At 39.2% G+C, this 23,969-nt stretch overlaps 2 protein-coding genes across 4 annotated transcripts in view; one reads left to right on the forward strand and one right to left on the reverse strand.

The window, feature by feature from the left end:
• Positions 1-23,541, forward strand: MPP3 (MAGUK p55 scaffold protein 3). Of its 3 annotated transcripts, XM_085083688.1 has the most exons (20): positions 1-211; positions 1,061-1,227; positions 3,097-3,207; positions 4,237-4,355; positions 4,848-4,925; positions 6,943-7,023; positions 7,539-7,676; positions 8,567-8,648; positions 9,453-9,538; positions 10,992-11,066; positions 12,061-12,257; positions 13,861-13,925; positions 15,118-15,138; positions 16,216-16,257; positions 16,709-16,873; positions 17,637-17,717; positions 19,143-19,236; positions 20,049-20,157; positions 21,143-21,265; positions 22,139-23,541. In XM_085083688.1, the coding sequence occupies exons 3-20, from the start codon at positions 3,183-3,185 to the stop codon at positions 22,319-22,321; spliced, it is 1,764 nt and encodes a 587-aa protein (XP_084939814.1). In that variant the 5' UTR covers positions 1-211; positions 1,061-1,227; positions 3,097-3,182; the 3' UTR covers positions 22,322-23,541. The 3 variants fall into 3 exon arrangements, with proteins under 3 accessions (XP_084939814.1, XP_084939813.1, XP_084939815.1); XM_085083687.1 differs by lacking the exon at positions 1,061-1,227; XM_085083689.1 differs by lacking the exon at positions 1,061-1,227 and having other exon boundaries at positions 3-211; positions 22,142-23,541.
• The window catches only part of LOC146426526 (uncharacterized), a 20,168-nt gene continuing 5,732 nt past the window's right edge, over positions 9,534-23,969 (reverse strand). Inside the window, exons 4-5 of the mRNA XM_085083696.1 lie at positions 17,166-17,263; positions 9,534-9,726 (exon numbers count right to left, since the gene is read on the reverse strand). The gene's annotated coding sequence lies outside the window, so the exon portion shown is untranslated. The remainder of the gene's footprint in view (positions 9,727-17,165; positions 17,264-23,969) is intronic.

Below are 23,969 nucleotides of genomic sequence, written 5' to 3' on the forward strand. Positions count from 1 at the left end.
GCTGGGCTGCCGTGGCCCCCAACCAGCCCCGCCGCCCACCAGGCCACCGGCAGCTTGAGGAGGGAGGGATGAGGGCGTGGGTAGAACGGCTCTGAGGGCGCATGAGCGAGGTGCGCAGCGGGCTGCGGGGACGCGAGTGCCGGCGGTGCTCCGCGGCCGGCCGGGGCAGCCTCCAGCGCCGCAGGAGCGCAGAGCCAGGCCCGCTCCGCAGGTAACGCTGGCCCGGCGGCAGCGCCGGCCCGGGGCGAGGCGCGGTGGCTGCAGAGGCGGCCGGGCGGCGCCATTTTGCAGCCCGGCGCACCGCGCTGGGCTCTGCGGCTGCCGGCAGCCCGCGGCTCTGCCGGGTTCGCCTGGCGGGCTCGGGCAGAGGCTGAGCACTCGGGGCCGTCCCTGGTGGGTGTGGGGCTGGGGCGTGTTCGCCGAGCAGGTCGGGCAGGGATGTCTCGCTGCTGGCGGGCGGGCGGTCCGGTGCGGAGCGGAGCCTCGGTCCGTGCGCGGCCGGGCTGTGAGGCGCTGTGGGGCCGCCAGTCTCACCTCCGGCACTCAGCGCTCCCCGAGCTCGGTGCAGCGCGCAGAAAGCCCTTGCCGGGGTTGCCAGAGCGGGCTCGCCGTGCTCTGCCCGTGGGCTGTCAGGCAGATCCCCACGTCCCCTGAGGGTTGTCCGGCTGTCTCCATCCCGGCAGTGTCCAGGCCCGAGCGCTCAGCCGGAGCGGCGGCCCTGCCCTGCCCTGCCCTGCCGTGCCCTGGGCTCGGAGGAACGGTCTGCCCCGTGGTACCCAACATGAACCATGTGCGATCTCCTCCATGCTCTGCTCAGCCGCCAGAGCAGTCTCTCTTCCCGTGCTAGAGTAGGTACGGCAGCCCTTGGCAGGCAGCTTCACTCAGGTTTGGACAGGAGGAGAAATCCCGTGTGGCTATCAGCTATGGCTCTATTAGCACGCAGAGGTGTTTTCTGACCTGCTCGCTAGGGTGATAAAAAATGTTAAACTGCAGTTGCTTTCTGAAAGCAATTCCAGCTTTGAGTGATGCTCTCTGGATGACAAGCTTTGTGTTGTGTTAGGCTGTGAACCACAATAGGTTTAGTTTACAAGGTAGTGGGGATGCCATTCTTCTTGGCTGGGACACCTCGATGAACGTGCAGCCGATGCATATTATACTGCTGTGCTAAATCATATTGTTCTTCTCTTTGCTCTCCTACTTTGACCCCATGGAGAGCACCAGTTCAGGGTATTTAGCCCTTTCCAAATATTAACAGTCGTTTTCCTAGGTGAGAAAGGTGCTTCAGGCATTTGGTCTCGGGAGCAGCTGGGCAAGGATGTGTGTGAAAAAAGAAACACAGTTGGGGTAGATACTTTTAAAGAGGAAAAGTGTATTTGAGCCTATTCATACTGCACTGATGAGAGGACAGATTCATGGTTTTGAGATTCATCTTGTAAAATCCTACATTCAGGGACTGATCTTAATACCTTTGGTAGGCAGCCCTGGGTTTGGAATGCTTTTCATTCTTTGGAGTGTTCATTCCAGTCAGTCCTCTGTAACGGGATTTTCACAGAGCATGGAAAATGCCTCTAGGGGAAGCCTCCATTTTGATTGCTGTGCCTAACTCGACTAATTCTGATGCTCCTGAGTTTGCTGTCAGGGTTTTTAAATGCTAAAATATGTGTTTTCCAGATTCCTGTGTGGGCTGCTTTTTCACTGAGAATCTGGAAAATAACTTGGCCTTCCGTGGGGCTTGGTACTGAATAGGTTTGACCGTAGGAAGAACACATTGTTGCAAAGATAAAGCATGCAATGGAAGTTCTCTTTTGTAATAATTTGAGAAGATTTAAATATGTGTCAAATGAAATGCCACAGTCAAGGAACCAAAGCAGCTGAATGAATTGCCTATACATTTCTTTTGGCATGAAGTATGTATGGGGGGGTGAAATGTTTATTTCTTCTAAGTAATAGGTAATAAGAGTGTTTAAATAAAGGTATGGTATATTTAATACACTGGAGTACAGTCGATGGATTAGAGTGAAGTTTCAACACTCAGTTAATTTACTTAGAGAACTCCAGTTATGTTTTGATGCCCAGATGGATTAATTAATTCTAGTAGTGGAAAATATGGGGTGTAAAACACAGGTGACTGTTGAGCCTAGTATTTCACTATGTTGTAGAGAAGTTCAGGAATCCAGAAAATGCAAAATAGACATGTGCTAATTTGCCATGCAGTACTATGGTATTTTCATGGAGCTAGTAAAAAAAAATTGAATTGGAAGAGCATCAAATTTGTTTCATACAATCAAAATATCAGAGACTTATCGACAGATAGAAACACTAAGAGCATTTTTTTATGGTATTTAGCAAAGAGTTGGAGTATGTGTGCTGTTATGGAAGTTTATTTTTATGCAAATGTAAGTCCTAGGAATTTTATAAGCTTGAACAAGTGTCCTGAAACACAGTGTTTCATCTTGGACTGGCAATTATAAGCATAGATTCCATTTGGTTTTTCTTTTTTTTCTAAGATTACTCCGGAGTCATTTGCTCTCAGTGACAAGAGAAATCTGCAATAAAAGTATCTAAGGCAATTTCTGAGCAGTAGAAGTAGCCTTATTTTTTTATAACATCCTTAGTGACCAAGGCTGATGGAGTGACAGTCCTACTAGCTTTAATGAGCTGCAGGTAACTGTAGCCTGGTCTTCATCAGAATTCCAGGAACATGGAAATCTCTCTGAGGTGTGCTTTTAGGAAGCCCCAGAACATCTCGTTGTGGCATTTTCCTGCCTACTCTATTTCTGTGTAAGATATTTTTTCAGTGCTTTTAAACATCCCTTCTTTTCTGGATTTTCTTTTTTTAGACAGTTTTTTAGTTAACACTGTCTGTCTTGAGGGAAACTCTCTTTAGCATCAGTTTTAGCCAAGCTACAATATGGTTATATAATAACCTAGTATTTTCCATTTGTGTTACTTGCATAGCAGAATAACTGCAGAACTCTGCTTGAGTCGGGTTAAACTGAAAATTTGAGAGAGAGATGTACTAGGAATTCGTTATTTTTACATATTTGACATTTTTCTCACATGCTTGAGCTCAGGTATTATGTTTGCTCATTTCAGGACTGCCTCTGAGTCGCAGTCCAGAAAGAAGAAACAATCCTGTTGATTTAAGTTGAACATTTGTCTCTAAGATTAAGAACAAAGCCATGCCAGTGCTTTCGGAAGACTCAGGTAACTAATCTGCATGCTTTCAACAGCACAGTGACTGAAATCATACCATATGTGTTTCACACCAAAATTAATTCAAATTGGAGTAAAATATAACAGAATTAAGATAATTCAACTAGAGGTTTTTTGGCAATTACCTACAAGAAGGAAGGTGGAGTGTAAAAGGTGATAATTAATAAAGTTTGTCAGGAAACAGTTTCCTAAGTACCCAAGAGCACCTGAATGTATTCTGATAGACAAACTTGGACCTCTGAGTGTAACAGTGCCTTCTACATGTGCTTATCAAAGATCAGCCCACATATATCTGCTGCTTGCTGTGTCACTTCTTAATATTTTCTGAACAGAGGTTGGTAAACTTTGTTAATATTCTTCCTTGTAACTTAAAATACCACTGATTTCATTCAAGGCTACTTTACTGGCTTCTCCAGTATGCTGCTCAGGGTGAAATCATACATACTAAATGATACTTAGCATGAAAGCAGAAGTGAGTTTGAGTCTCCTGGATCAAAATGCACTCTGAGGTTCATGGAGAGAATAGCCCCAGGAACAGATTTTAACTCCCCTCCCCACCCCCCTTTTTTTTTCCCCTTTTTATGTTTGGTCTTGTCTTCCCAGACATAGTTCACCAGGAAAAACCTAGCAAAAACTTGTAAGCAAAGTTGCTGGGGAAGTAGAGCTGCTACCTGTGCAATAAGGGAAGTCATTCAGTCATTTTGAGAGTCTGCTGTGGCACTAAAAATTCAAAGGTTGTAAGAGAGCTAGTTGTTCTGGAAACAAAAGGTAATAAACATGAAGTGGGAAAAGTAAAAGGTAATTTCAAAAAATACATATTTCTTTGTTAGCTTTTGCCTTAGTGTGATGCTGTGTTTGCCATTCACGAAGGGAGCATTGCAAAATGAGTGGTAATTAAACACAAATCTCTCCACCAATGTGGTACCTAAATAAATGCAGTGACTGGTTAAATCTGCAGTAGAAGGTTCTGTGGGAAATGCTATGTACAATGGTTTTGTTCTGTCCTGAATCTAAACTTAGGATTGCATGAAACTTTGGCCCTTTTGACGTCTCAGCTAAGACCTGATTCAAATCATAAAGAGGAAATGGGATTCCTTAGGGATGTCTTCAGTGAAAGGAGTCTCAGCTACCTGATGAAGGTAAAAGTTTACATTTATGTATATATGTTTTCTTTACAGTTTACTTTTTCTTTGTTCCTTTGCTTTATCAACCATTTACTTTGCCAAAGCTTTTTTTTTTTAAGAATTCTGTACCAACCAAAGCATATGTGTTTAAGCACAAACATTAATAATGTTTGACAGTTAGCATATTTTGTTCAGAAATAAATTTTTCTGCTCTTCATGCTAAAATGATGATACAGTGCCCTGTAGCTAAAAGGTAGTGTGAAATGGCTTCATTTTTTCCCTTATGCTCTTAAAGTCTTATAAGATTTTCTGACTGTCTGAAACTACCATGAGCAAAAAGAAAATGAAAAGACTCCTAAAGAAAACAAAAATAACCCCAAAAGAGATTATTTTTCTGGCACATCTCAGATAAATTATGTTCTTTAAATAGAAAAATAATCCAATGTAGGTATATTTAGAAAGTTTTGTATCTCTTTGTAGAAATATCCCTGAATAATCTTTTTTCAGATTCATGAAAAGCTCCGACATTATGAAAGACAGAGTCCAACTCCTGTTTTACATAGTGCAGCAGGATTAGTTGAAGATGTGAGTAAAATTCTTGTCTCGTAATTTTCCTGTTATTTAAGCCTGCTTTTCTAACAGATCAAAGCTTTGCAATTGCACTATGTGTGAACATGTTTCTCATCTACCCCAACTGTCGTAATAATCTGTTGGCCATGATTAATCAAGGAAATGAGAGTTCAAAAATACCAGGCCATGAAATGTCTAGTGTAGATGGACACATTCAGGTAGAATGTAAGGAGATTATTAATGGCTTTCATAAGGGAGAGGCTGCAAAAAGCATTCAGTCCTCTCTTGAGAACAGGCTATCCCAGCTGGGCATTCAGTCTTACATTCAGACTTTAATCCATTACAACCCAAGCAGCATTGCTGTTGACATAGAGTGGTTTGGGTTGGAGGGACATTGAAAGGTGATCTCATCCAACCACCCAGCCCCAGGCAGGCTCACCTTTCACTAGATCACATTGCTCAAAGCCCTGTCCTACCTGATTTTGAACATTTCCACTGGTGGGGCATCCAAAACTTCTCTGGGCAGCCTTGTTCCCAGCATCTCACCATGCAGATGTTCTAGCATCTGACCACCTTCATCATAAAAAAGAGTTCTTCCTTATAGCCAAACTAAATCTTCTCTCTTTCAATTTACACTGCTGCCCTATGTCCTGTCACTGCAGGCCTTGGTAAAGAGCTTTTCTCTTTTTTGTAAGCCTCCTTTATATACTGAACAACAGCAGTAGATCTCCCCAAAGCCTTCTGTTCTCCAAGCTGAACAATCCCAATTGTCTCATCCTTTCCTCACAGGAGAGATGTTCCAGCCCTCTGAGCATTTTCATGATCCTCCTGTGGATGCACTAACAGTTAGGTCCTTGTGCTGAGGACTCTGGAATTGCACACTGTGCTCTAGGTGAGGGAGTCTTAGGAGAACAAGAGTAGAGGGAGAGAATGACCTCAGCTGGCCTTGCTTCTCTTCATGCAGTGTGGGACACAGTTGTCTTTCTCGACTGCAAGCACTCATTGCCATAATCTATCTGATTTTTCATCCACCAGTATCCTCAAGTCATTCTCTGCAGGGCTCTCAATCAATTCACCTCCCAGTCTGTTCACAGAGCAGAGTTGTGTCTTAGGTTTGTGTGCAACATGATGCCTGAAAACGTGAAATTTGCACTGCATTTGATGGCTCTTTACAGGCACCTATTGCCTGCCATAGTGTAGGAGAGGGCAGTGGAAGGTTTGGGAGCTGGAATATCTTCCTTTCAAAGTCAGGAGACCCCAGTGCCCCATCTTCCCATGCAGCATACCCCTCTCCCTTTTCCCACATACACTGTGCCACCTTCACAAAAGTTTTGCCATTGCTATCTGTCAAGTCATACAAAATTTCCATCTTCAGAATAGCAGAGAGGTTTTTTGTAAGACTATATGACTTCCCTATTTAGAGCCCTTAACAGGGTGAGGAAATCTCTTTTGTCTCAACCCATTTTCCCTTCCTCCTCCCTCCCCTGCATTCTCTCTCCTCCCACCCAATCAGGCCAGTGCAGAAGTGCCTCCATTATTTCTCTCATTTTTGTTTAAAAGGCCTGAGACTCCAGGGATATTTTGGTATCCAGGTTTTGCAGTGGAACAAGGGAAGTTATGTTGCATGTTCCCCACAGGTAATACTACATGATTGCAGAAAGGTTTAAAGTGTTGTACCAAATAATACAAGCACAGGAGTGTTGTCTCACACATAATTTGTGTATTCCGTATAGAATTTAAAATTTCAGAACTCTCTCCTGAAATTATATTGATAAAATAACTCTTAAAATGGATGTTTAGGGATTATGATTCTGATTCCTAATGCTGTCTTCTGTACTGTCTAATAAAAGTAGCTGGAAAAGTTTTGATTTCTTTCAGGTTTCATGCACTATGGAGAGAGATCAGTTTTGATCTGTGCCCACTACTTTGATGGAGGATAATATTAGCAAACACTCAACAGAAATGTAAATAAATACATGATGTTGTTTGGCAGACTCCTTTAATTTTGAGGTTGTAAATTTTTATTTTAAAGGTAATAGAAGAGTTGCAGACAGCACCAGTGAATAATGAAGAAAAAGAGCTACTTCAGTTGTTGTCAACACCACATCTCAGGGTAAAAAACACATTGGAGACTTTAACGAAATGCCTTCGCAGAATTGCAGTAGAACGTTTTGTAACATAAAAGTTACATTGAAGCATCCCTAGGAGAAAGGAAAAACCTCCTGCAGACTAGTTCTATTCCACTGGGATTTCCTGCACAGACTTTAGGATGTGAAGGAAATTGAAAAGAGGCACCATCAGCCTTTTCTGCATAATGGACCATGCTGTCTTCCATTCCTGTTTTCTGAGGGACCAGAAGAGAAAAGGATACTTATTTGCTTTTCATAATCCACTTAAGTTTGGCTTTTTTTAGGCTGAGCTTTGTTGTTGCCTGGATTTATTTTAAATATTGAGATATACCAGTATATAGTTTACCTGATGGGTAAGGTAATTGCTAAATATTTTTTGGAGGATTTGTGGTGAGGATAGAAAGGGGGAGGTTTAAGTTTGCTGTAATGCTGGAAACATGAGAACTGGAAATTTTAGAGTGACTCCATTACATTACTGTTTTTTATTTCCTTTATGCAGGCAATGCTTGTAGTACATGACACTGTAGCACAGAAGAACTTTGACCCAGCCCTTCCACCTCTACCTGATAATTTTGATGATGATTTTGATGAGGAATCAGTGAAAATTGTTCGGCTAGTGAAAAATAAAGAACCCTTGGTACATATTAGATAATCCATCTCTTGTAATAAAACTTGATAGTGCAAGAGTGTTATTGTGAGTATGGATTAGATATTTGAAGATGTCATCAAATAGCCTTCAAAAACTAGGAGTGTTCTGAAGTTAGTAAAATAACAAAAAAAATTTGGTAAATGCACCTTCACAATTTTGCATTTAGATGCTTTATGGGTGTGGGTTTATAATGCTGCTTAGCACAGGAAACACAGTGAAGAAACTATATGTTGAAGCAATTATGCTTCTTATATGTATTAATTATTTTCATACTGTAGCTAACATTCAGTGACTTAATATATATGCACCTGCAGGAAAGTCAGTGATGTATGGTAAGAGTATTTTTGGTACCTGTAGGTAAGCATTGTATTGTCCAGGTTCTAATTTTATACAAATGGAAGAAATGGAAGAATTGATTTCCTAAGAAGAAACAGTTGTGTTGGGAAAGAAATTTGCTTTTTATATCACAGTAGTAGAAGGGAGCAGGGACTGAATTCCTGATTAAAGCTTTGTATTGTCAGCAGAGGTAGGAGGAGGAAAAAAAAATCTAATTACTTGGCTTTCATTGTTTTTATATATAAAAGTGCTGACTGTATTATATAAAAATTCAGAAGAGGAAGAGAATTTATTTCAATAAGCTGTTTTGCACACTTGAGTGACTTTGATGACCACAATAATGCAGCCAGCAGAAAGGAAGGTGTGCACACCTTGTCATAATCACTTGAATAATGGTGGAAATCATCAAGGAGAAAGAGAAAATCCACAGAACAAATGAATTCCAGTTTAAAAGACATAATAGGATATGCATTATTTCACCGGTTGCTGTATTCAGAGCAGATTTCTTACACTTTTTGGGTGGGGGGTATGTTTTATTTCAGGGAGCTACCATCAGAAGAGATGAGCATACAGGAGCTGTGATTGTAGCAAGGATCATGAGGGGTGGTGCAGCCGATCGCAGTGGTATGATTGCAGTAGTGAATTTCTGAAGTTTCTGCATTTGTAAACTTCTAAACTTTCCTAAGCATGCACTTAGCATTTCTGTATTCCATCAGTAAACTGTTAAACTAATTACATATGTTTTTTATTCAAATGGCCATTAGGAAAAATGAAAACAGAGATGGAAGAAGTAGGTTTGAGCTTTAGAATAAATCAAAGAGTGTTTGTTATTTTTAATCTAGCATCTTGGTTTATTCAGTGTATCATGTGGTGTTTTCTGTTTGCTTCACTGGGAAATTCTTTTATGTCAGTTAACAGTAGCTATATATACAACAAGTACAGCATCTCTTATTGAACTGGATATACAAACCTAAAACTTGTAAAGCCTCTTCATGGCTTGTTTAAAAAAAAATTAGCATTCTTTCTGGGAGTGTGTAGTGTTGATCTGCCAGCTGGCAGACATGTCATTCCTGCCTTTATAGACAGCAGTGTGTCTTCTGACTTTATAAGATTTGGTCACACTCATGAAACTATTCCAGTTTTGCATACCTAATACTGATCCAGACAGTGATTTTCCAGAGAACCTCTCCACAAGTTGCTTGTTCATGCTGGTCTCCTTTGAGACTGTGCTGCATGGAAAGAAATGTGCCATGAGGAATAAAGGCAGGAGACTTTGAGGCACATTTCCGATAAAAACACTTGGCTCTAGTACTGAATCCATCAATCTGGATGAGGGAGGAAGTACATGCTAATGACTTTTGCTTGGTATCAGAGGAGTGGTGCTTTCCAGTCTGTAGACCTATTTTAATTGACTTACCATCTTTTCAGGTCTTGTCCATGTTGGAGATGAACTAAGAGAAGTCAATGGTATTACTGTGCTTCACAAACGACCAGAAGAAATAAGTCAGATTTTGGTCTGCACTGATTTTCATTTCAAGATCTTTTCTGTTTGGTGATCTAGTAATTGCAGTAGATGATGAAATTTAACCATGAGTTTAAAATATAGAGCTAAGAGATGCAATCCCTGCTTGTCTTTGCATTAAGAGTTTTTCTTCTCCCAGTGGATTAGTCTTCTCCTTTTGACTTCAGAAACTTCTGCGAACTGGATTGGTACCAAGTAAGATACAAATACAAAGTTAACATGTTGCTCTGTCAAGAACTTCCCTTTAATGCTTTGTTTATGACAAGCAAACTGCAAATTATAAGTACATTCCTAGAAGATTGTTCATACTGGGGTATGTTAGGAAGCTGAAGAAAGTATTTTCTGTGTGTTCAACAGAGCTGTCAGTCTGTTCTTTACCAGCAGATTCCTGGCCACACGAGCAAATTCTTGCTTCAAGCTTCTCTAACATGAATACCCACAAATTTTGGTAGAAAGTGTTGTAGCTCTTATGCTTCTTTATCTCTGGCTTCCTTCTTGTGGTGTGGTTCCCCCTTGTCTTGGTGTGGAGTTAGTTACACAGTAAGAAGACTGGCAACACTGAAGACTGGCATCAGTTCCATCACCTAATTTCAATTTTGATCAAAATAATCCCAAATAATGACAATAACTGCTTTTAATTCGGGGGGTGGGGAGGAGCAGGGGTGTCAAAATGACATTTTATTTGTGGGGACCTTGGGATGCTATTCATCTGTCATGTGTAATTGCTAATTACATCTGTCCCATGTGAACTAATGCCTGAAGTGTAACACTTTTCTTATGGTTTATTTTTTGAAGAAAAGCTGTAGATGTTTGTGTTTGCTTTATAATCTGTGCAGAACTGCAGGCTTCTCTACAGCACAGTTCATCTCATGCAAAATAATGCACCTAAAATGGATCAGAGAAACCCATTCCAAATTTCTAGAAAGAAGGACCTAGAAGTGCTTTTGCATTTACTATAGTAATTGTCATTTACTAGCAAAGATTTCTAGAGTGAAAGCAGTGTTTATTTTGTAGATGTTTACATTTCACTCTAGCAAGTTAGCCACTCCATGAAAAAAACACAGCAGTATTTTTCAGAGCAGCACTTCAAAATGATTAGTCTGCAAAAATTAAATCAGTGTCATACTAAAAGCCACAGAAGTGTTTCATGTCCTGTGAACTGTAGCCCAGAAATTAATGCAGTTACTAAAAGCAATCAAAGGAATTTTAATGGAGATCTTAATATGTTTTAGCCAAGTAGTTAGTGTGGATGTCTCCATGGGCAAGACACCGTTGTGGAGTCATGGAACATCATGATAATCTCTGTAATGCATTAAATAGTGGATTAGCTTGGCCTGTTAGAGTTCTGAGAAGAAGAGCTGTTATCTCCTTAAGTGGAGCTTGAATAGTCTGCATTGTATCCTTGTCCTGCACTCAAAGTAAAAAACCATTTCTGTTTTTCTCAGGCTCAGTCTCGAGGGTCGATAACATTAAAAATAATCCCAGCCATCAAAGAAGAAGATCGCCTAAAAGACAGCAAGGTACAGAACTGAAATGCTGAAGCACAGATTCACTGTCTGACATCTCTGTAAATGCAACAGTCCTGCTGTTTCAGTGGGAAGTGCCACAGACAGATAATTGAATTAGTAAAAGAGCAGAGTGGTTTCTTGTGCACTACCCTTTTATTCAATAGAATTACTTGGATGACTCTTCCCCTCTTCATCTTGGCATGTGTTCTTTTATGGCATTTCTGAAATCTAGCTTTTTCTTTTTGTAAGAGGCTTCATGTAATTAAATTTGGTGTTCTGCTAGTCTCCTCTTACCATGGCAGCTGCAATCTGTCCATTAGCTCTGGGCATTTTGCCACTTGCCTGAGTGAAAATGGACTTATCTCCAAAAAGAGCTGCATTCAGCATGTGACCCCATCAGCCCACTTCACCTGCCTGCCTTCAGCAGCAATAATTTACTGCTCAGCTGGTCCCTTGTAAGGTTCCTCTGTCAGTCTCAATGCTTCCTTACTTTTGGTTGCTGAATTTTTCCCTGAAGCCCACAAATCACTTTCTCAAGTGGTTCTACTCTTATGTGTTAAATAGTGTTAAGATACAAGTCCAGAGTTGAAGAGTAGATTTTGATGCATTAAAGGAACATTTTAAATACAGTCTTTACAACGGGGCAGCTTTGCCATAAATCCATTTGTATTGTTTTCTCCCTTCCCTAATTCCTTTTCAACCATTTCTTTATTGAATAATTTTGTACTTAAAGTAGATTGTGATTTGTGTTTCTTGGGTCTTTGGTCTTTTGAGTCTCATGTACCACAATGCAATATAAGGACTGTGTTGGAAAGTTAATTTATTTTTCTGCATAAATAAGTCAAAACACAGATGCAGCTTGCCAGGTGTCTGTATTTTTGAGTGCTTGAAAGAGGGATAAAATGTATATATAGTTAGCAGTGTTAGCACTGGGGAAAGCCTTTTAAAGGCAGTTTGACATTCCAGGTAGGACAAGAAGAAATAACTTGTGAACTTCCTTTTAAAGGTGTTCATGAGAGCTCTTTTCTGCTATAATCCCAAAGAAGACAAAGCCATTCCTTGCCAGGAAGCTGGGCTGCCATTTAAGAGGCGACATGTCCTGGAAGTTGTGAGCCAAGATGATCCCACGTGGTGGCAAGCCAAGCGTGTTGGGGACACCAACCTCAGAGCAGGCTTGATCCCCTCCAAACAGTTCCAAGAAAGGTTTGTCAGCAAAGATTACAGATTTTTTTTTTTTTACTTTTCACATGTATATAGTGTCACATTGATGTTATGCTGGGTTTCTTTCACAGAATATGAAGGGCACAGTCATGGCAGGGTAAATACAGCTGCTTAGAGGAAAGTGCTAAAATGCTCTGTCTTCACTGATTATATAATAAATTTCCTGACTTGATTTGGATAGTTTGCCATTGACTTAACACTTTATAGCATGAGGACTGAAGCACTTGCTAAACAAACATGAATGAAATCAAATGTGGAATATCAATCTCTTAACCCTCTTGGCTTATGGAGACACTGTGCTTCACAGCCTTGTACTTCCACAGATTTATTGTAGTTATTTTGAATTTATGCATATAATAATAGTAAGAAAAAATTTATCTGATCTTTCTTCTGGCACCTAAGAGAGTATTTAGCTTGGACTGGGATACCTTTTAGAGCTTGAAGTTTCTCTGCTTTCACAGCAAGATAACTTGTACCTTCTAAAGCAAAAATGTCCCTCAGTTCTTGTCTTTACAGTGCAGAAGTCCTGTATTTAAAAAGGAATCTGTTTTAAGCCACTGCTGTCACTTTGTGATTCTTACTCCACATCACTGTACATGTCATCTCTGGATTGTAGGTGTTACACAGGTAACACCTACAGGTTTTTTTATCTCAAAATGGAACAGCTCTGATTCTCTTGCTGGCCTGCATGATTTCCATCAGGTTTCTGATAGAGGACTTGACTCCTACTTGAGGAGGAGCAAATTCTGCCTGAACAGCTGTTTCCTTCTTCCTGGGCATGCATATATGTAAAAAAATGCTGCTGCACTGCACTGCATTCCTTTTTCTCAGATGTTGTAAACATGTAAAAAGCTGTATGTAGGAATTAGGAATATAGAAATTGCTTCAGTATCTGTTTCCCCTACATGACTGCATAAATACCTGAGCAGCATCTTTTGTCTGTTATAAAAATTGTTCTGTTGCAAAAAAAACACTTGGGAAGAAATTGTGATTTCAATTGCCAGCAGTGAGAGGTTTCTTGAAGGTTGGATTTTTTGCTGGATTCTTGGGTATTTTTGGTGTTGAGCAAGTAGGAATTGAGATCTGGTTGGTGATTTTTAACAAGAAAATTTTAGTTGATACTCTGTTCTTATATTTTCACACTAGTTGGGTAACTTGGTTTGTTTAGCAGTAAATAACAGAAAATTTCCTGACATGGCAAGCAGTGGATAATTCCTATGTATGCATAGCTGCAGTGACTGTTTTGGACAAAGGTTATCTACTTCTTGTAATGTTGTAACAAAAGATCATGTGGGCAAAAGGGAAATAGAAAAAAAAAGGATTGATAAACTATTGATTTCTATGCTCCAATATATGAAAGCATAAAATGTTTTAGAATCACCTCTCTCATTCCCTTATCAGTAACAACCTAGAACTGTCACAATTTTGAAGAAAGTTGTTTAAACAGCTGAATCAGAGACATTTAAAATTTTTTTGAGAAAAAGCACTATTTCATTCTTTATTTTCAGTGCAATGTGTGTAACATGCTATAAATTTCCTGCAATTCTGAGTTTACCTATGTAAAATAGAATTCTTTCCTGTGCAGACGACTGACTTACAGAAGAACAACAGGCACTCTGCAGAATGCCAGAACCCTGAAGAAACCATTGTGTAAGTCTGTTCTGTTCTTTCAGTGATGTTTTAATTGATACTAAGTTCTCAGTATTTTTCTGTTATTTCATTAATGATGTGTTGGAGTGTATTTTACCACTGATTGATATTTTGATTACAATCTGCCATGGATTGATATGCATGGACACAACAAGGGGGGATTTGGGTTTGAGCTTTATCCAGTGGTGCTAGTGCCTGTTATTTTCAAAAAGCATAGCTGTCCCTCTCTTCCTGCTCTCAAGAACATGAAACTTTACATATTTAGAGGCTTAAAATTTGCTGATGTTCACCTTTTATCTATGGTTTAAAACTTGAAAGCTGCAAAAATAACCTAACGCAGACTTTTTGAAATCCTTATATAAGTGCATGAAACTACTCTAAATTCGTATGAAAATAAACTGTAGCTTTAAGAAGGATAAAAATCACTGGAGCTGGAAATACAATCTGTATTTCAGGCTTTGTGTTACAGAGCTGGTCTCAAGTAGACTTTAGAGTGATTCTTGTTTGCAGCTCTGAAGTCTCTGTCACTGAATTACTCACCAAAAAAACCCACTACTTGTGATGAAATTACTAATAAGTGAGGAAATTACTAATAAGTGATGAAAAGCAGAAGCAGATCATCCCAAAATGTGTTTCTGTTGCTCATGGGTGCTTCAGCACAGGTGTTACTGCTGTGGGGGAAGCCCTGGGGCTGTGTGAAGCCAGGAATTGTGCTAGGAGTGCCACCCTCATGTAGACAAGGAATCTGGAAATTGTCCCTTTGAGTAAGAGAAGTGAATTCCTGCCCATGGTGCATGGCACTCATCATGAGGAGATACAGGTGTTCTTGTGCTACAGGGAAGGAAAATGCTCAATCAAATTATAAAATAGCATTGCTGATTTAAATGAAGCTTTTCCAAATTGGTTTCCATTGCATTCAGATTAGGAGACATGTGATGAGGATTGCTGATTAAGCTTTATACCAGATGTTTTCAAGACAGTTAAGCTGATAAGTGGTTATAATACTAAATTTCAGCCCAGAATTCTTTAATCAGTTGATAAGGGTATTGAACTGCAGCACTTCTTTTAAGGTAGAAAAGCCTGTTACACAAATCAAACAAGAAGAACCTTCCTTTCCATTTTCTCTAATTTTGCTCAATTATTTGTCCATCTTTTAATATCATACCAATTCTGCCTTTCATGCTAACTCTAGATGATCAATCTTCTGACAAAGGTAGGTACTCTTCTAACTCCCTTTCTGTCTGAATATAAACAACCAATGTATTTTCTAAAATACTTGATATGATTCCAAAGGGAATATATTGTTCCTAGGGCATTTTCTTTATGAGTTATTATCTAAACTAATTGAATGCAGATTGTTGACTTAAGTACTGATAACTTCCAAGTTTGCTTCTGATTCAAGAGAAAAGATTTGTCTTCTGATAGGTATTTACATGTTCTGTAGGCTTCTGAGTGAGGTTCAAAGAGCTGCAAATTAAATGCAGTCTTTGCATCTGGTATGTTTAAAAAATAGAGAAATATTGGAGTTTAACATTTTAGGGCACCAAAGTGATTTGTCTTCATTGTTCATTTGAACTGTTTTCTGTGTAATTTTATTTTCATTATGAGCAACTGTGTTTGGCTTATGCAGTTTACATGTCTCTGTACCAAACACCAAATATCAGGTATTTCCTGTTGAATTCTGTATGCTGTGATTTTTTTTTTTTCACATTACAGTTGCTTCTTGAGATTTCTATTCCAAGTATTAATAAGCAATTAATAATAAAGAAGTAATAAGCAATCATAATTTAACCTGATCAAAATGAGGGGGTTAGAGTTCATCTTGGGCATTTCTGATTCCCTTTTTTCAAGCCCAAATGAGTATCAGAAGAGGCAATTTTTGTACATAATCATATTTATTAAGTTATTCATTAAAAAAAGAGTTCTATGGTTTTGGAGTCTTCTTTTTTACTTAAGCCTGAGTATTATACTTTTACCAGAAGCACTGATCAAATGTCATGAATGCTGAAAAGCATAAACTCTGGGAACTGTAAATAGCAAGATGTAAATTTCTGTAGTTCAATATCAAAGTCAAGGATTTTTTTCAAATACAAACCACTAGCCAAGGCAAGTATTTTTTTGGTATCGGTAATGTTTATCTGAAAAAAGTAAGTGCAAACAATGCAGGATGTAATATTTCTTTCCTTGCCAATGAGTCAGACTTGTATCACACCCATTGTCTAAGATATCTCCCTCCTCCTTCTCACTCCTCTTTCCCCTTCCCCACACTTCCCTGCTTTTCCATTTCCAGAGGACTGTGACTGTGAAGGATATTTCAATGGACATTACATAGGTGAGTAACCAAAACCCCCTTACCTCATCCCTAACCCAGCCACCCTGAAAAACCCAAAACCAAACACAATGAAAACATGAAAACACAAAAACCCCACCAAATAAAACCACCCAAAGAAACCCACCTCCACATTAACAAATTAAAACTGCACTATTCGTAATTTCCCATACATTCATAAACTAGATTATCTCTGTGAGTGCATAATTGGATTTTGGCATAAGCAATACTTGGCAGTTTAAGGTTCTTTGGGGCTTTTATTAAAAATTGCTTTTCTTTCTCTCCTGCAAATGTTTAGTCTATAATATTAGCATATATGCACTGATTTGATTATTAACAAAATTTGTGGGAATAACTCATATCTGAAGACAATAACTTGTAGCTGAACAAGCTTGAAAATCTGGATAAGTGGAGACATATTAATATATGTTTTTTCCTGTGTTTTTCTGCCCAGCTGGTTTACGCAGGAGCTTCAGGTTGAGTCGGAAAGAGAAGGAAAACCACCTGAATGAAGGCAAGCAAGCCGAGCAGGCAGATGGAGCTGAGCTCCTCACCTATGAAGAAGTCACAAAGTATCAGCAGCAGCCTGGTGAGCAGCACAGGCTGGTGGTTTTGATTGGTAAGATACCCAATTGGGTCAAAATTTTTCATCTTTCTCCCTCTTCCCTTAAAGAAAACCACTTCGAGAGGTTTTCTTTAGATGTTTGGTTTGGGGGTTTTGGTGGTTCTGGTGGGTTTTTTAAAAGGCTTTTCTGGGTTTTGTCAGAACTCACTCTTTTTATTTTAAATTCCATTAAAAACCAAAGAAAAACAAAAACCAAACAAAATAAAAATAAACAAAAAACCAAACAGAAAAGACAAAAAAAGAAAACAAGAAATAAACACACACAAAAAAAAGGAATCAAACTCACCAAATCCTTCTTAAAATAGTGATGCAGAACTATTTCTCATTTTGCTGATTCACTTTTTCCTTTGGTTGTTACTCCAGCATTTGCTTAGGCTGTCAGAGCTATTGATGAAGAGGTAGATGTTAGAATTATCTAACAAGATTTTGCCTGCAATTTTAATTCAGCAGGCTTATCAGCCTTGTGTTAAGCCATTTCCCAGGATGCCTGAGAACTGAAGGGTATCTGATAGAACCAACTGCTAAGGTTATAGATTTTCTGACTTGCTGTCTGCCAGGTGTTTGTCTCACAGTTATTCAGGAATTCAGTTTGTTCCTGATGATGTTCTGTAAAGCAGAATCTGACAGAGCAAGTCACAAGGTCTCTCATGAGCAGCTTTCTTCAGGAACACTCCTGAATCATATTATTTGTATGAAACTGATTTATTTCTTTTCTGCAGTATTTCACTTCACACAGAAATCACTTCTATTTCATTAGGTTGTTTGGGGGCCAAGTTAAGTGAGCTCAAGCAAAAAGTTGTGTCAGAGAACCCCCAGGAGTATGGTGTTGCAGTTCCACGTGAGTAAAATGGGCTGATTTGTGTTTGGTGTGTTTTTGTTCCATAAATGCTGTCTAATCAATGTGGTGCCATCTGCACTGATGAATGGTAATTTGTGTTCTGACTATTGATTATGTGCATATTTCTGAAGTAGTTCAAATTATTTTTCTCATTTTAATGCACCGTGCTTGCCCTTAAAAGGCGAATAAATCATTATGTAACTTGGCACATAAGCATTTTGGAATTCAGTCAACTCAGTGGGGCTTTTTAAATTGTCTTTTCCTAAGTGGGCAGATTGCATTTTCTCATGTCTGTTGAATTAAAAACTTAATACAGGAAGAAAAACTGGAGTGTGACTTGCAAAGAGAGCTGATGAGATAAACTCGTTTATCTGAAGAGTCAGCTAGAACATTGTGTGTTTAAAAGAGAGTGATTTTCCTTAAGAATAGCATAACAGCTGCAGTTCAAAAAAAAAAAAAAAAAGCAGACAGCAATAAGCCAAGTGAAAATTTGGGCAAGATTTTAAGTTGTTGATTAGTATATCTAGGCTGATCAAACAGGCAAATTAGAGTAATAGAGAAGTTAGTGATTCTTCCATGGCTTTGTGGTTAGAGTTACACTGAATTTCTTTTACTGGTTTATTTTCTAAAATAAAAAAAAATCATCAGACACCAAAAAAAAATCCCATTGATACTTGTATTCCCCAACAAGCTACTTTTTGAATCCAAAAAATTAACATTGAGGGCACTGTTTCTATGTTATATAAGAATTTAAAAAAAAAAAAAATTCAGGCAGACTTCAGTAAGTTAGCAGGAGAAATCAAATGGCTAATTCCTGCTTGAATTTAAATATGTACACCAGAAAAAAACCAAAATAGCAGACATTACTTTCATGGTCAGGCATAGATTTGTAAAATGATCATCAAAGCTTCTCCTACAATTACAAAATACAATAACAATTACAAAAAGAAATTACACCAAAGGTAAGGAACTCTCATAATCATGCAAACTTCACAGTACCTTGGGAAAACAGCCATCAATAGTCTTACTGTAAATTCAAAGGCAAAATAATAGGACTTTATGTATTTCCTGGTTTTATTTTAGAGCTTTCAAAGAAAATGAGAGTCCAGGATTCCAAACAGTTCAATTACACTCTGTTCTGTAGGATTTACTCTACTGCCTCCACCAGGTGTAAGAAGTGTTCTTCCTAATTATTTCTGTTAGTTACAGCACTCTTGGGAGCAAAACAACTTCATGTGCAATCATACAGCTCTTGAGATTGAGTTTTGAAACAAAATTATATGGTTTGATTTACATTTTGTTCATTTCAATTTGCCACTGTGTAACTTTCTTTGTTTGAGGTCATGAAAATGTGAATGGAACTAGGTAGAGAAAATGTTTGGAAAGCTGATGTGTCTCCCATGTTTTGCTTCCATTCTCTTCCAGATACAACTAGGTCAAAGAAAAGTCATGAGAGAGAGGGAGTAGAATACAATTTTGTTTCTAAGCAATCATTTGAGACAGATGTGCAGCAAAACAAGTGAGTTCATTTCTTTAAATATTTGACTATTTAAAAATATTTAAAATTTTAAATATATTTAAATATATTTAAAAATATTTTAAAATATTGCTTGTTAAATCTTACATCATATGATTACCAAAATCAGGTGACAAGTTGGACTGGAAGGATTCAGTTGTATTAGAAGGATTCAGCTTTCTAAGTAAAAAGCTCTTTATTAAGTCTGGACTGTTAGAGCAAACTCGAAAATTCAGCTTAGAAGCAAGTTAGGAATAACACCAGTGGGAGGATCCTATATTAGAATTTAAACCTGCATAAGTGTTGTGATTGGTCAGAATTGAATCTAGTGAGAGAAACAGATATTTATCTGGGCCTCCTCCCTCTCTATTTAATATGAAGGGTAAAAAGTTTTATTCTCAACTCTACTTGAAAGTGTGTGGTAGAGTGAATCTGTATGTGGCTATAGTGGACTTTCAGTGAGGCTGAGTGTGTTTCTTCAAATTTCAGGTTTTTACTAGTCTCCCAAAAAATGGGAGAATTGCAGTTCATTCCCTTGCCAGCTTTGTTCTATTTTCTGTGAAAAATATAATTTCTTCTTCCCCTTTTTGTCAGTAGTGCTGATTAGCTAATACTGATAGATGAAGAATTGCTACTAAGCAAGGAAGGAAAACAAGACAGAAAACAGTTAAATCCCTACCCACCTACCCCTGATTTTCTGCCTTTCTCCTCCCTGTTTGACCACTGTGACTTCAGCAAACAGCTCTCAGATGTTCTAAGTTAAATATTTGTAATATTTTCTGCAGATGGTATTTAAAAATGTCTTGACTTTTCAGATTTGTGGAACATGGAGAATACAAAGAAAATTTGTATGGTACAAGTCTGGAGGCAATCCGGTCAGTGATGGCCAAGAAGAAGGTTTGCTTGGTGGATGTGGTGCCTGAGGTAAGTTCTGCAGCTTGTTTTAAAGAATGCAAATATGATTTACTGTGCTGCCAGCCTGATGGATAATGTTCCATCCATTACTACCTGCCCTGCAAGGAGCAGTGATGCTCACAGCTTGTTTCCTGGCTCTTGGGAAAGCAGTGCAGTGCTTACAGTTCCTGGATTTCTCTTCAGTAGTTCTCACTGTGGGATTTCTCCCTTGCTGTAGGACTAATGTGCATCACTGTCCCAGCCTGCTCAGGTCCTAGAGAGAATCCTCACAACAGAGTTGTTTTTCACATTCCAGTTCTGTTGCTGTCTTGGTTTGAGACAGTTCAAACTGGTGGGCACTCTGAAATGAGTAACCTTCCCCTTGACCAATCCCTTCCCACCAGTAAGGAATGAGATATGACTAGATAAAAGTGAAAAAATAAGTTTACTGACAGAAAGAACACCAACAGGCAAGAGGGGGGAAAAAAAGAAGTGCTAGATATCAAACTCAAAGATACAGTTCTGATTTTTGGGGGCAGACAGATGCAAAATACAGTAACATTTTGAACACCCCAGGAGGAGAAAGAACATGGTAAGCAGTGCTACTAGACCTGCTCTTAACACCTCCATACTGTGAGTTAATACTTGAGATTTTAATCCAGATTTTGTAACTGGGCTAGGAAAGGACTCGTGGTACTACCTCAGATGAATTGTAAGTTTAAAATTTGCAGTGTTTGACTGCTTATCTTGCCCATGAAGTCAGGGTTTTTTTACACTTCCCTGAGTATTTTTTGCCATGTCCTTGCTCCTCAGAACTTGTGCCATGTACTCTTGTGTGCCAGCCAGGACACTGGCATGAAATTGGAGTGCAGAGCAAAAGATTCTTGTGGTCAATGTGTTATACACAGGACTGGACAGCACAGTGTGTCAGCCTGTCCTGGTGAAACCATTGAAACAGATTTATCATTGACAAGCAGCAAAAAGAAGTCTGGTAACAAAAACCATCTGTTCACAGGCAGTGAAGCACTTGAGGACTCCTGAGTTTAAGCCTTATGTTATCTTTGTGAAGCCTCTCATTTCAGAAAAGAAAAAACATGTCTCAAAATCTCCCATGTCAGAAGAAATCTCAGCCCCTCTTGTAAGTATTCTAACTTCTAATCTCTTTTTTTCAGACACAAAAGAAGTATTTGGGCTAACACTTCTATTACATGAAAGAGTTCTCTTCCATGACAGGGGTTAAAGTGGGGCACTGAGTAGGTCCTGTGCACATACAGCCTTTCAGATGGAACTTCAGGATGGGATTTTTGACTCCTTATGTACTCAGGTTTTACAGTAACATGAAGCCAAGTCTTCCATATGGATCTGTACATCATCAAGGCTGCAGCAGGGGAAGTTGGCACTGAACTCAGCTAAACCAATAATCATTTTACATTTCTCATGAGCAGCCCCATCAAATGGTGAAGTGCCACCCACCCCAGTGTCACCAGCCTTCACAAACACAGCATGGGGGATGTCCTATGAGGATCAAACCTAGATCAACTGCAAATTGGTGATGTGTGAATCTGAACAGAAATACAGTGCATAATGGCATCACCTTGGGTAACTTTAAATTTGGATGTTACAGAACTTAGTTCACTTGCTTAGTTTTTAGTAGTTTTAGTCAAAATTACTGAACATGGGACAGTGTATGCAGCATTCCTTTTCAATTTTTGAAGAGTGTGAGTTCCATGTCTTAGCTTAGGCAGCAACTCTAACTACATAAAATGCAGTATCACCATTTTATGTCCCTCCTGTAACATATTTCCTCCCCTTGCATTTTTTGGAACAGCTACTATTAGCATACTGCTCCTTGATCTCAGTTTGAATATCTTCAATACCTTTTCCTAATGGTAGCAGCTTTTGTTTCATGTTCTTTCTCAAAGTAATGACTCATTGTGCTAATACACTTCAAAATGCTAATAACTAGAAAGACATTCTGTAAAACTCCATACCAACATCTTGTGTTGATCAGCAGGATGAAGAACAGCAGGAAATTATTAATTCAGCAGCATTCATTGAAGAGCAGTATGGGCATTTAATTGACACTGTACTGGTGAAAGAAGATCTCCAGAGTGCATGTAATGAGCTGAAAACTGTGTTAGAGAAACTGAACAAGGATTCCTTTTGGGTGCCAGTCAGCTGGGTTAGATCATAGCTTGTTGCCATGTTTGAGGGAAAGACTGTATAAAAATGTCTTGTACATACGTGAATTAGTAAAAGGGAAATAAGCTGAATTTGCTTCAAAACTTCTCTGATCTAGAAGGCAACACATCAAGACTGTATGAGGAAAAACCAAACAGAGTCCCAAGCTGACACTGCCTTTCTGAGTCCAAGTTTTGAATAGCAGCTGGCATTTAGAAGTTGATACTCAGACTAAATAAGCCAATCTTTTACTGATCTTTCGACTGTAAATAGTGCATTTTGTTACAAGGAGATTTCACAGAGGGTCCCACACTTCCAGAGCATTTTAGTGCTGAGACACTGACACAATGGAAGTTTTGCCCTCTGGCCACAATTCTAGCCACAGATTTTGTGGTTGGAGCTAAAACCTCAGAATAAAATACCCTTTGGGAACAAGCTGCTTTCAGCTGGGTGGGAAGAGTGTTCTTTGGAGAGTGGTTAGACCATGTCTGGCCAGCAAGACATGCTTCCCTTCACAGAAGCATTAATTGCAAATCCTTTCCCATCAGGCACTAAAAACAAGGCCAGCTCTAGAAGGGGTTTTTATGTCCATCCCATTTCCCAGTACTCCAAGTTGTCTTGCACAGGTATTACTCTCCTCATCCATAGATATTTACAATATACATGAAAACAACTGCATATGGTTCTAAAATAGGACATTTAAGAAGCTTAGTTTCTACAAAACATCTTTGCCTATGCTACCTGATGGGATACAGCCTTGACACCAATGCAACACCTCCAAAAAGGGCACTAAAAGGTGGAAGTAGTAAATAGCTGAGCTACAGGTCAAAATCATCACCTTCCAGCATTTCTGACTACTTTTGTTCTAAATCTGGTAAAGGTTTCCAGAGCATCTGATTGGCCTGAAGAAGAAAACTGTTAGAGGAGCTTGTATATATATTTGAGGAGACTTGAATATACAGTATTTTTAAGTGGGTCTCAATAAGATGCAGGGATGATTCTGCAAGTACCTGTGCTTTTTAACTGGGGGTGTGAGGGGAGAGCATTGTACAGGTGCATGTTAGCTGTAACTAGTTCTGTTGTCATTGCCTGCTGAGGTCTGATATTTCCTGTGTATTGTGCCCTTTAAACAAGACCTTTTGCTGTACCAGTCTTGTTCCTTATGGTGTTATTCTTGTTCCATGACATTTAGCAGAACTAAAAGCTGCATATTAAAAGCACATTTCTTACACACCAGTGTCCCTGAATCTACATTACGTCTAGCCCTAAAAATTGTGTAGAAGAGTCACCTCATCCATCTTCTCCACTCCTATCCCTCCTCTCCAAATGGCAATTTTCATGGCTGGTCCTGCAGTGGGTGTTGAGGTTCTGTTCCAACTGCTACAGAAACAAGAACTTTTCCCAATCAGATCTCTGCCCCAGCTTGTCAGACTGACCTCAGCAAACCCTTCATGTGCAGAGCTCTCAGCTCTGTTCACCAAAAGTCATTTGGCTTCTTAGAGAGGCACATTGCCAAGGGAATTTTGTGACAGATGTACCTTGATCCTATGAAAAACTGTTTAATATTTTAAGAACTCTCTCAGTAACAGCATTTCAAACTAAGTCATTTTGTGAAAATATTAAATGGCCAGATTGGTCTCACGCTAGATCCACAGTTCAGG

Source organism: Lichenostomus cassidix, chromosome 27 (assembly GCF_008360975.1).
Source record: "Lichenostomus cassidix isolate B80296 chromosome 27, HeHo_3.0, whole genome shotgun sequence".
Taxonomy (NCBI): Eukaryota; Metazoa; Chordata; class Aves; order Passeriformes; family Meliphagidae; genus Lichenostomus; species Lichenostomus cassidix.

Excerpts from the sequence above, each read along its gene's own strand:
- MPP3 (XM_085083688.1), top strand. The coding sequence starts at position 3,183 with ATGCCAGTGCTTTCGGAAGACTCAG. Across the intron at positions 7,024-7,538 it reads TGTCAACACCACATCTCAGG|GCAATGCTTGTAGTACATGA; the intron begins GTAAAAAACACA and ends TCCTTTATGCAG. Across the intron at positions 7,677-8,566 it reads TGAAAAATAAAGAACCCTTG|GGAGCTACCATCAGAAGAGA; the intron begins GTACATATTAGA and ends GTTTTATTTCAG.